The sequence below is a fragment of the Salarias fasciatus genome, chromosome 15 (assembly GCF_902148845.1).
Source record: "Salarias fasciatus chromosome 15, fSalaFa1.1, whole genome shotgun sequence".
Lineage (NCBI taxonomy): Eukaryota > Metazoa > Chordata > Actinopteri > Blenniiformes > Blenniidae > Salarias > Salarias fasciatus.
In genome coordinates, this window is record NC_043759.1 from 26,623,848 (window position 1) to 26,635,926 (window position 12,079).

The 12,079-nt window shown below is 47.6% G+C and overlaps 1 protein-coding gene across 1 annotated transcript; it reads left to right on the forward strand.

Moving 5' to 3' along the window:
* Positions 1-10,505: 10,505 nt before the first annotated feature.
* LOC115401509 (B2 bradykinin receptor) lies at positions 10,506-11,603 on the forward strand. The gene has a single exon (XM_030109759.1). The coding sequence runs from the start codon at positions 10,506-10,508 to the stop codon at positions 11,601-11,603; it is 1,098 nt and encodes a 365-aa protein (XP_029965619.1).
* Positions 11,604-12,079: the final 476 nt, after the last annotated feature.

A 12,079-nucleotide genomic window follows, 5' to 3' on the forward strand; every position in this document is an offset into this window, starting at 1 on the left:
CGGGCCCAGTTTGACGAGCTTCTGGCCCGCGTCGGCGCTCTAGAGATGCGCGGATTGCGGTTGCACCGGCGGAGCCCGCGGATAACAGCGGATCGGGCGGATGACGTGTCGAAAAATTAAGATTTTAATTACAATCGGGCGGGTTGCGGGTTCGGTTTTGAAAATTGATTAAAAAAAATCATTCATATGGGCGGATAGCGGGCAGATGGAGATTTTAAGAAGTGGTTGCGGATGGAAAAATGAGCCATCTGCGCATCTCTATAGAGTATGCTCTAGAGAGCATCTCAGAGTGCTCGTCTGTGATTGCATGACTCTGCATTGACGCTTCCAAAGTTCAATTTTCCTAACTTCAGGCGTTGATGCCTGCAACGCAGGAACACCTGTGACGCGTGTCACGCGCGTCGCCAATGCTCGAAAAGCTCGGAAAGCGCCTGACGCACGTTAGGTCGGTTGAAGCTCATCCACCATAGACTTTGAATGTGAAAGCAACGCCCGTGACGCTAAAAACACATACGGTGTGAACGCACCATTATGTCCACAGGGTGAAGGATCTCCCATGATGTCCCCTTGGTGGGGGGTGATTCTGTCCAGAAACAGTTGCTTATTGGCTCTAAACATGACGAAGTATCCCCTCACCTAAAAAACAAGAGCCCCAAACCCAGTATGAGCGGATTCCTTCAAATATGCTTCTGGGATTTGTTTTCTCTTGTTTGCACCTCAACATCCACATTCTCAAAGATGATTCTCACAGATGTTTTGAGCTGAGCTGCAGCCTTTTACCACACTTTGTCCTGAAAGCGGTGTTTGGGAGCGGAGGGCCGTCAGGAGCCGGTCTCCAGTTCCTTCTGAAACGCTGCAGAGAGGTTAATATCCTGCAGTACCGTCAGAGCTCCTCCATCTTCCTGCTGAGTGACGCCATGTGAGGATAACTGGCTCTAATCACATTTTCTCTGCAGTTCATGCCGTATTTTTCAGCTTTCCAAACTCTCCGGAGCTCTGCAGAGGTGAACTGATACATCAGTGTTCAACCCAGTGAACATACTGCTCATGTGGCTCATATAACAGCTTGGTGACTTTCTGAAGCTTATTTGGCAGAGAAATGTAGCTTTTCTTTCCTTCTAAATGTGTTTTCTGACATCCTACACCTGATTGAAGACTGCACTGAACGGCTGAGGGTGAAGGGATTAATGTTCAGATCAGGCATGAGTTTACTCTCCTTTATTCTCCGTGGATTCTCCAGATATACCAACGTTTCTCTGACGTCTCTGCTGACCCACGGCTGCTCAGCCAGCTTCTGCAGTTTTTGCCGATGATACCACTGCCGTGGGTCTCATGAGGACAGCGAGGCCAGCAACAGGGAGGAGCCGAGCCTTCTACCCAGCTGCACAGACAACAGAAGATGAAGATGGAGATGATCACTGAGGGTACAGAGCAGGGGAGCGGTAAACCCCGCTGACCGTCACTGGCTCCACTCTGCTCAGCAGCGACGCCTTCCTCCAGAGACTGAGGACAGCGAGGCGTCCATCATGTCCGCCGTCGACTGGGGAACCAGAGAAACGGTCCTGACAGCGGTGTCACCAGTGGCGTAGCCGGGATTTATTCCACATGGGTTTTCATGCGGTGCCGAGAGTCTGTCTTTTTGGTTCTGCCATCCGTGAGCACCTCAGGGTGGCGTTGCTAACGCTAGCGAGGGTTTCATGTTTGTTTTACGCACTTTTATCCTTGTACTCCCGTATGAGCGCCGTAAAGCAGGTTTGTTCTCGTGAGATGTAGTCGGGTCGGATCCTCTGAAAGCTGTTTTCAGGACCCAGACCCCGGGGGGAGGGGAGGGACCGGCCAATCACCGTGACAAGTCTCTGCTTCTGTTTGAAAATCTTAGCTTTTTATGGCTATATTCTCGTTTTCTTATTTTGATTCTTTCTCGGGTGAAGTGATCTAAGAGTCTGTTTTTTTCTGAGGTATATATATCTGTGTGTGTACACCCCAGGAGGTCAAGCCAGACAACATTTGGATTCCACAGTGTGTTTTGGAGTACAGCAGTATTAATGATAACACTTTGACTTTGACTTGTCTGACAGAATTCCTCATCTTTCTTCGGACTGTGATGTTGTTAGTTTCTGTAGTTTCCAAGTTGCCAGAAACTTCGGGTTGAAGAAGTTTGACAGTATTATATATGATTAATAAATGTGATGATGAACATCTCATGCTGGTTTGAGGGGAATCTCTGCCATGTCAACAACACTCATAACGGTTTTTGTTTCAACACAACCTGTAGGTTTCCTTTTGCTTTTGTGTGACCCCTGGCAGGCCCACAGGCCTCATGTTTGTCACCAGATAGAGGATGCATGATGCATTTTGATAATCCGCCTTCATCCTGATCCGCAGCAGGAGAAACACTGATGTGAGTAAAATCAAAACATCTGAAGAGTAAAGTTACATCAGTGAGTCGTTCCTCTCGTGAGTTCATCTGCTGAAGCATCAGTCCTGAGTGAGTGTGTGCTGCCACCTGCTGGCTGGAAGAGGGAGCTTCACCTCTACAGCTTTACTGGTCAGTTACTGGAGCTGTGTGTGTGTGTGTGTGTGTGTGTGTGTGTGTGTGTGCTTGTGTGTGTATTTCTGCCATTCACATGATTCTAATAATGGATGATGATGTGTAAATGAATATTCTCAATCATTCTCTCTCAGTAACAGTGAATATTACAGAGATCTAAACTGGGTCAGTTGTGAAGTCAAGCTCAAGCTCAAGAGTAACAGAATATATGTCCTTTTTTTTATGGTCAGAAATGTAAATACTGTATTACTCGTGTTTCTGTATGAGACCAAAAACTCACCGAGTGTGCAACCTGACCTGTTACTAAACTCACCTCTAACTAAGCTAACCTGTAACTATCCTAACCAGTAACCAAACTAAAGCGTAACCCTAACCCGAACACAAACATACTTGTAACCAAAATAACTTGTTAACCAAGCTCACTTGTAACCAAACTCACCTTTGACCCTGTCTTTAACACAAAGTCACCTCTAACCAAACTAACTTGTAACAGAAGACTGGAAAACAAACTCACCTGTAACCAAAATCCCTTGTTAACCAGACCCAGCTGTAACACCAGGAGAGGTGAAGAAGAGCCTGGAAATGGAGGCGGAGCTGCCAGACACATCTGCTCCTGTTTGTGTTACATTTTAATACGTCCCAGTAAAGCAAAGACACGCAGAGCAGTTCCTATGACTACAACATGACCGAGACTCTTTTTAGAATTTTATATTCCTGCGTGCTCGCTGTGCTGCATCTGCGTCTGAGTTTTGCTTTGTGTATTTACCTCCGTGTGTGTTTCTGGTGGGTTTGGCGCTGAAGCCGCATCAAACATGAGCAGAACACAAATGAATGTTCCTTTTAATGCGCATGTCCCATTATGTGTTTATATGACCACATGTTGGGATTAGAAACGAAGTAACCCAGGGGTTTTATTTGGGTTTTTAAAAACTATAATTTTAGCATTCTGGGGGTTGTAGCGGTGTTCACCTGGCCGTGCGTCACCCGGTTATGAAAGGGTTACTGCCTGCATGCAAACGTCTGGAAAACACGGTGAGCTGCTGTTGCCACGGTGAAGCTGGTGGTGTTTCTCTGTGTGCAGCTGCAGGCGTTGCCATGGCGATGGAGATGTTGTTTCCCTCTTTGCTGCTGGAGACGTTGCCATGGTGACCACGGTGCTGCTGCCTTTCCTCTATCAATGGCTTTTTTTTCTTTCCAACAATACAATGAATGTTTAAGTGTCGCTCAGATATTAGATTTAATTTGAAAGCATCAGATGGAAATGAAACAGTTTTAAAAACAATTTAAATTGCATTGGAATTTAAGACCTCCACTGAATGTTTCCTCTTCTTTACTGTTTTTGAATATCTGAGTTCATTTTCACAGTGACGACACATCTTTGCCTCCTGGTCAATCGTTGACTGATTTCTTCTTGTCTTTCGGTCAGTAGGACTCAGTGAAGACAGCAGGAATCAGGACCGCATCCTTCAGCGTCCACGTTTTGCTCTGTAACATCCGGGTGGAAAATCAAGAGAAATGTGACTGTAGAGGCTCATCGAGGGTTTAGCTGCTGAGACGTTTGACCCACTGACCTGCTGGACGGTTCGGTTTACTGGACTCCTCAGGTATTGCTTGGCTCCAGTCTTTTCCTCTTTCTTTTGCTCATGTTTTTGTTTGTTCCTGCTAAATGTCTTCACTTTCAGGAGTCTCGCTGTGTTTTCACTTCCTCTCCCCTCCTCTCTGGTTTGCTGTCTTTCTGAGTTCTCCTCCAGTGTTTCCACTGCTACCTAAATTCAAATCGTTTCTCTCAGTGAGAGCCGAGACAAATGTGAGCTTGTTTGTTCTGGATTTCCATGAACGCCGGCCAGCACCTCGTGTTGTATTTATGAGCCGCCTCCACTCAGCCTCTCTCATCCTCTCTCTCTCTCTCTGTTACATAAAAGCTTTCCTGGAGATGACCTGCACATTCATATCATGGAACCTCAGCGATGATCAGGAAAAGTGTGTCTGCAGGAGGAATGCGTGACGCGCCGGGGTCGGACGGCAGCAGGAAGTCTCCATATGGTCAGGGGGAATGTGTCAGAGTAAACAGAGGCAGCGGCGGCGTGACGCAGACGGGGAGGGGGCGGCGGCCGATCTGAGGGACACGGGCCTCACACTGCATCTGCACAGAGCAGTCCTGCACGGTTCCAGAGGGGTCGGCGGGGCGGGGGAGATGAGGGGCTTGCTCCAGACCCTCAGAGCGCCTCACCTGGCGAGCTGACGGCGGCGCCTGCTGCAGCGGGTCGTCACGCCTCGCACAGAATCATGGGAAGCATCCTGTCAACATCACACCACGGAACATCCAAACTGCCTCTACAAGAGGCTTTTTGTGGTTCAACACATTTCAGAGTTGGACATTGTTATTGATATTCTTTCTCAGACGTTGTAATGATGCTGTTAGCCGTCATTCCCTCATTTCACAGACCCGCGTGCTTCATTACATTAAAAGTCGATTTGAGAGTAAACTTGCACAGTTCAGCCTCCGGGGCATCATTACATCTGCTCTGTGTGTGTGTGTGTGTGTGTGTGTGTGTGTGTGTGTGTGTGTGTGTGTGTACGTCTTCATGTCTGCCAGCTCAGCGTCCAGGGAGGACCAGTTATTAGAAATGTCTGGGAGTTCTCTGCTGATTAAGTCCTGAAGCTCGGGCTGTTGTGGCTCCGCGTGTCTTCGTCTTATCAGTGAATAGAAGACGAAGAATCCATGACTGTTCTCCGTGTGTGTGTGTGTGTGTGTGTGTGTGTGTGTGTGTGTGTTCTCATATCGTTTCACAAAAACTGGATTTCCAGAAAATCTGGGACGTCTGGTGAGAGAGAAATGCGATGCAGAGAGTTTATCCTGAAACTGAGACAGCAGACTATTCTATATTCTACCTGTTAGGAGAGAAACAGGCTCCAGTCAGAAGCTCGGAAGACATCAGCATTGAAACAATGAAGCTGCACTCAAGTTTTGCAAACTTTAGCGAAAACCCAGAAGAGGACAGACTGCAGGAGCAGGACCGAGCGGTGACTCGTCCACAGCACTGGTTTGTTTTAATGAAATCGAAGGTAAATCCTGGTGACTCTGCCGTTTATCGAGGAAAGACAGCAGCACCGCTGTCGCCATGGCGACGTCTCCAGCAGCAAAGAGGGAAACAGTGTCTCCATTGCCATGGTAACGCCTCCAGCAGTACAGGGATTCACAACAGAGCTGTTGCCATGGCAACGCCTGCAGCTGCACAGAGAAAAACAACACCACCAGCTTACCCCCGGAGCCAATACACTGTGAGTGTGTGAGTGTGTGTGTGTGTGTGTGTGTGTGTGTGTGTGTGTGTGTGTGTGTGTGTGTGTGTGTGTGTGTGTGTGCACGTTCTCGTATTTCTATCCTTGTTGGGGCCAAATGTCCCCACAAGGATAGCAAAACGTGAAACGACGTGCCTTGTGGGGACCTTTTTCCGGTCCTAAGTAGGAGAAACAGTGTTTTCTTGACCATGTTGTTGTTACTGAAAAAAGTAAAAGTGCAAAAACATTTCTTTAGGGTTAGGCTTTGTTGTGGTGTGGGTTAGGGTTAGGGTAAGGGTCAGGGTTAGGGGCTAGACATGAATGGGAGTCAATGGACGGTCCCCACAAGGATAGAAATACAAGACTGAGCGTGTGTGTGTGTGTGTGTGTGTGTGTGTGTGTGTGTGTGTGTGTGAGGGAAAATCCGAGAAATGAGATTGGAAATTCCTGGATGAACTCTTGAAAAAGAATTATTATTTTTAGATCCATAACAGATATTGTGTAACAAACATGTTATTAAAAATTGATTTAAAAATATGATAACTCTTAATAGATTGGATTAAAGACTTTGTATTAGTAGAAAGACAATACATCCACAAAATAATTCAAAAGAAAGCTGATTGCTGAAATCATTGTAGATTAAAGTAATTAAAAAACTCATCTTAATAATTTCAGGAACTTTCAATATGTGTATTAAACATTCAATCTAGAAATAAAACAATACGACTGAAAAGCTAATGTAAAATTTATTATAAAAAAAAATCACGCAGACAGAAAATTCATGACTAAAAATCCCAGGGAAAGAAATTCATCACATCATGGAAATGCTAAGAGTTACATTTTGAGCATCCTGGTAAAACTGAAGGTAACGGACAGTGTACAGAACCTAAAGCTTTTATTTCAGATCATGAAAATGATCCCTGGTGTCTGTCTGTTGTGAGACTGTTGTGAGACTCAAACCAAAGACAGACTGGGTGGAAGAGGAGGTGATAAAAACACAAGCGATGACCCACAGACTGATGAGGACGTTTTAAAGAGGCTTCACTCATGAGACGTGTTACTGCTTCTGATCTCAACGTTTTGTGACTTTCTACTCTTACAACAGCAGAAGAAGTGTCACTGACTTGGAGTTTGGCTCTTCAGGAGACAACTGCTGGAAAAACCAGACGAGACCTGATGGATGGTTCTGACCGGCGCTCTCCTAATTTGTCCAGGACTTCCACGCGGCGCCGACTCCTCTGGGGCTGGTTTTGTAAACGCTGCCTCTGGCAGGAAATGAGTCCAGATAGTGATCGTTAATGAGCCGTGCGTCGTCAGGCTCGTCATTCCTCCGTCCATCTTCTCATATTTTCAGCATCATTTCTCCTCCGGGGGATTGGCCGGTGGGGGTCGGGGGGGTCGGGGGGTCGGGGGCGAGCGCCACTCTGCTGTCAGCATGGACGCAGATCAAAGATTATTCTCTAGACTTCTCTGTAAACCTCTGACACTGAGCTGTGCTCTGATTTAGTGCTGAAAACATCTGCTCTCCACGCCATCTTCAGTGGAAGAAGAAGAGTCTGGAAGCCTTGTGGCCATGTGACAGCTCTTTTCTGGATGTGGAACATTGTTTGCAGCCTTCACATTGCCGTCGCACCTGGAGTTCTGATCGACTTCTGATCGATCCGCTGTCTTTCAGTCCACTGGAGCAGAAGCAGAATGTTCGGGGTCTTTTACTGTCGATTCTTGTAAGAAGACTGTCTGGTTTAAATCTGAGCAGAAGGTAGTCAGTGAGTAAAGCTCAGGCTCAGTGGACTGTTTGACCCTGACTGGCGTCAATGAAGCTTTCTGTGTTTGAGTTTAAATGAAGCTCGTCATCTGGAACATTCTGCTTTAACCCCTTCAGCTGTGTGCTCCACTTCAACATGTAAAGAGTGACTGAAGAGCTGTGAGGATGATTTCTTTCAATTGTGTCTCAAACAACAAGCCTTATTCTCACTAACTGAATGCTCCAACTGCACTTTGGCAACCAAGAATTTGTTTTCTAACAACGTTAAAATACATTTGCAACAATCCGCCATCATCACCATCACCCGCACCTCCCAACACAAAACGCAACACAACACAAGATCCGCCTGCTCCGCCCCAGCGTGTTGGGTCTCATGTGAAGCTAGAAAAGCTGCACTTTAAGATGACAGCAGGCAGAATGTTCTCTGAGCCCACCGCCTCCCGTCAGGGGTAAAACGGACCGAAAACAGATCTTCACATTTCACAGCCAACACCTCAGATTGTGTGTTTCTCACACACTTATTGTGCAGACCTGCCCGGTCCTATACAGACCTCTCCAGTCCTGTCCAGACCTGTCCAGGCCCCTCCAGACCTCCAGACCTCCAGACCTGTGCTGAGCTGTGCAGGCATCCTGGCCCAACAGGAAATTAGTGAGATTTAATGAAAACCAGCAGGAATCTTCCAACTGTTCTGTTTTTCATTAGCAGCCAAGGTACTGACTGAATGGATGTCTTCTGATGTTGTGTTCAATTATTTAGGGAATAATAGTTTATTTGTCTTATTTTTTTGTAAGAATGCAGTAAAGAAGCAAAATATGGAGCTTCAGATGAAGCAGAATAACGAGAAGAAGTCGTCATTCCACCGTCCTCTGCTCCTCTACATGACGTTCTCCAGACGAGCCGCTGATGAGCGCGATGAAGGCTTCCTCCAGAGGAGCTGAAAGGAATCCAGTCAGCTCAAGTGCAGAGCGTTGATCACAGACCAGGAACTCTTGAGTCGGGTAGAATCCAGAGAGGTGAAGGACAGAGCAGACCGTCAGGATCCCGTCCATCTCCCCGTCTCTGTCAGAGACTCCCGTCTGTCCTCCTCCACTCGTCTCTCCTCTGGTCTTCCTCTCTCTTTTTAGCCTCCATTCCTCAACAAGGATCAGCAATCAGAAAAAAGTCGAAACATTGAGATGAGTTGATTTTAATATTGACCAATGAACCCAGTTTTTAGAACTGAAAGATGAGTGGCAGACGGGGGAGATGCTGCAGTCATTCCTCTCGTCTGAATCATCTGGTTTTATTGCTTTTATTGATGTTTCTTTTCCAGCAAACACTTTTTACCTCGGACAAGTGGTTTATTAGGTTTTTAAACATGGGCTGGAGTTTCTGGGCTCGTCAAGAGACGGATCACAGTCCTTCTGATTCACGGCCATCTCCTGTCGTCTAGTTACCGACACAGGAGCCAAAAATACAACCATGTGCAAATAATGGAAGCACAACAGCCTGTCAGCGGCCACTGAGTCAGGGATGTAACGGAGCGGCCGGAGGGAGAAATGGGTGGGAATCAGGAGTGACGACACAGTGATGATTTCTGCTCCTCACCCATAAAAGCCGATGATCTCCCACCGCTCCCGGCAGTTGATTATCAGCTGAGAGGAGCGGGAGGCGGCGGAAGAGACGAGCAGAGCCCTGGAGATCAAGTGAGTGCTTCCAAAAACCTTCCACCACATGGTCAGGGGGGAAACTGGCTTTAGGCAGGGAGAGATGTAGTCTACTGTCTGCAGAGAGACAAACTTTTATGTCATGTACAGCTGCTTTGGACAGGTTCTGTTTCATATTAGCAGCAGCTGTAGAATAATTCAGCTGAAGCAGATGAAAGTATGCAGCCAAAAATGTAAGCAGTCAAGCATAAACAGTATTAAAGAGACAGGAGGGAGTGAGTTTCCTCATGTCCTCCCCAAAGGGAGGCAGAAGACTCTTATCTGCATTATCTGCTCCTCTCACCACCTCTGCTGCAGCTGACACAACCTTCCAGAGGAAAACTGACCCCGGAGCAGCTTTTAAATCCAAGAAATGCATTTTGAAAACAGTTTGGTGAGATTTTCAGAGAGTAACCTGTTGAACAAAAGTTTTGATCCTTTAAATGTTAAAGCAGGAAATAGCAGGATGTCAGAGTCAAGACTTTCAGTCCCAGAAACATTCAGTCTATTGTTCTTTCCGAGTTAGACCCACTCTACACACACACAGGAACCAAACAACCACATTCAGCTAAACACAGCAGAGACGACTGTCCTGCATGTCAGCAATGACACTTTGTTTTATCTGTGAGACTTTTCACATTCTCAGTCATATATCTCTGCTTTATTCCAGTCATTTTACCTGTATTCAGATTCAGATTCCCACAAAAGTATTTTTCAGTGTTCAAATATCAGATCTGTCCATCCTTCACACTATTTTTAGCATTTTTTTAAAAATGTATATACTTACTTTTTTCTCTGCATTGTAATTGTTTGTTTGAATGTATTTTCATTATTTAGAGTTAACATTTGATTCACCGCTTTCGTTTTGTTTGTACTTTATTTAGTTTTCTGATAATTACCTTTTCAAGATCTTTCAACCTTCAAATTTTGACAATTTTCAAACTTCCTTTCATCTTTGATTTAATGTGATTAGATTGTTAATCAGCAAAATGTAATAATTAAACATTTATTCAAGCTTATATCATGAAAAAAAATCCCAAAATTTTAATAAACTTCAGGAGGTGAGATGTTTTTCTTGCTTTGTTTTATAAATCAGATCCTAAAATGATCATAATGAATCTACCATGCTCTGAACGCTGTAGATCATATCTTTAAGAACATTCTGGAACGTTCTGCGGCTCCTGACCAGCCCCGGCTCCCTCTGCTGTGAATCCTCAGGTCAAGATGTCGGCCAACGCGTCCCTCTGGCTCCCCCCCTCTGCGGCTCCGGACACGGACAACTGCAGCGACTACACGGCGGCCTGGCTGTGGCTGTCGTCCCTGCAGCCGGCCTACCTGGGCCTGGTCACGCTGCTGGGGCTGCTGGGAAACGGCCTGGTGCTCTGCGTCTTCTGCCTGCAGAGGAAGCCCTGCTCTGTGGCCGACGTGTACCTGGGGAACCTGGCGGCGGCCGACCTGGTCATGCTGTGCTGCCTGCCGTTCTGGACCGTCACCGTGGCGCGGGGCTACCGCTGGGACTTCGGGGAGGCGATGTGCAAGCTGGTCAACGTCGCCATCTCCATGAACTACATCTGCAGCATGATGTTCCTCACGCTGGTCAGCGTGGACCGGTACCTGGCCCTGGTGAAGCCCGTGAGCCCCAGCCGCCTCAGGAGGGCGCCGTGGGCCAAGCGGATCTGCCTGGGGATCTGGGTCCTCGGCCTCCTCTTCACGCTGCCCAGCCTTCTCTTTCGGACGGTGTCTTACGTGGAGGACGCCGGTGTTCACGCCTGCATCCTGAGGTTCCCCCGGCCGGAGTGGACGCTGTACAACAACATCACCCAGACCGTGCTGGGCTTCCTGATCCCCGGCCTGGCGGTGGCCTACTGCACCTGCTACATCGTGGCGGCGCTGAACGAGCGCGGCCTGGAGGGCCTCCCCGGCGTCCGGGCGGAGAGGAAGGCCACCCACCTGGTCCTGGCCGTGCTGGTGGTCTTCCTCATCTGCTGGACTCCTCATCACGTGATGCGGCTCCTGGACACCGTGGACTACTTCCAGGTCGTGCCGGGCTGCCTCTGGGGTCACGTCCTGGACGTCGGCCTGCAGCTGTCCTCGTACCTGGCGTACAGCAACAGCGCCGTCAACCCCTTCCTGTTCGTCATCGTAGGAACGCACTTCAGGAGGAGGGCGAGGGAGGTGTTCGGGAAAACCCTGAACCCTCTGTCCAAAGACCTGAACTACCTGAGCGTGAGCTTCACCTCCGTCCACAGACTGAAGGACGTGCAGCGTCTCAGCATCAGCCCAGTGGACATCTTCTCCATAAAACAGACTGAAAACAGGTGAAGACGACTTCCAGGTTCAAATCCGTCGTGTTTATCAAAGACATTCAGAGGTTTTCCTCTGAACACTTTCATCAAAACCTTCATCAGAGAGCAGTGATGGGAGAAAGCTTGTCTTTTATCAACAGCTCACAGCAGTCCAGACCACGCCTGTGAGCAGTTGACATTAAGTTATTTTATTTATTTCACAAGAGCGGCCCAGTTTTGAGGCTGGTACGAGGAAGACGTTGGGTCGGTGCCTCTGGAGGAGGAGCTGTGTGAAGCGTTGGCCGGTCCAGGTCGGTAACATGACTCGGCGCTGAAAACACACACCAGACACACCGTCAGCACAGATGATTCAACACTTCCCAGAAATCTGCACGGGGAAGGAGCAACTCAAGAATGTCTGTGAAATCACTGAGAATGTCCGGATTTAAACTCAAGAATCTGATCTGCTGTGTATGAATGCACTTGACCTGAGCTCAGCTATGAAAACTCAGT

Excerpts from the sequence above, each read along its gene's own strand:
- LOC115401509 (XM_030109759.1), top strand. The coding sequence starts at position 10,506 with ATGTCGGCCAACGCGTCCCTCTGGCTCCCCCCCTCTGCGGCTCCGGAC.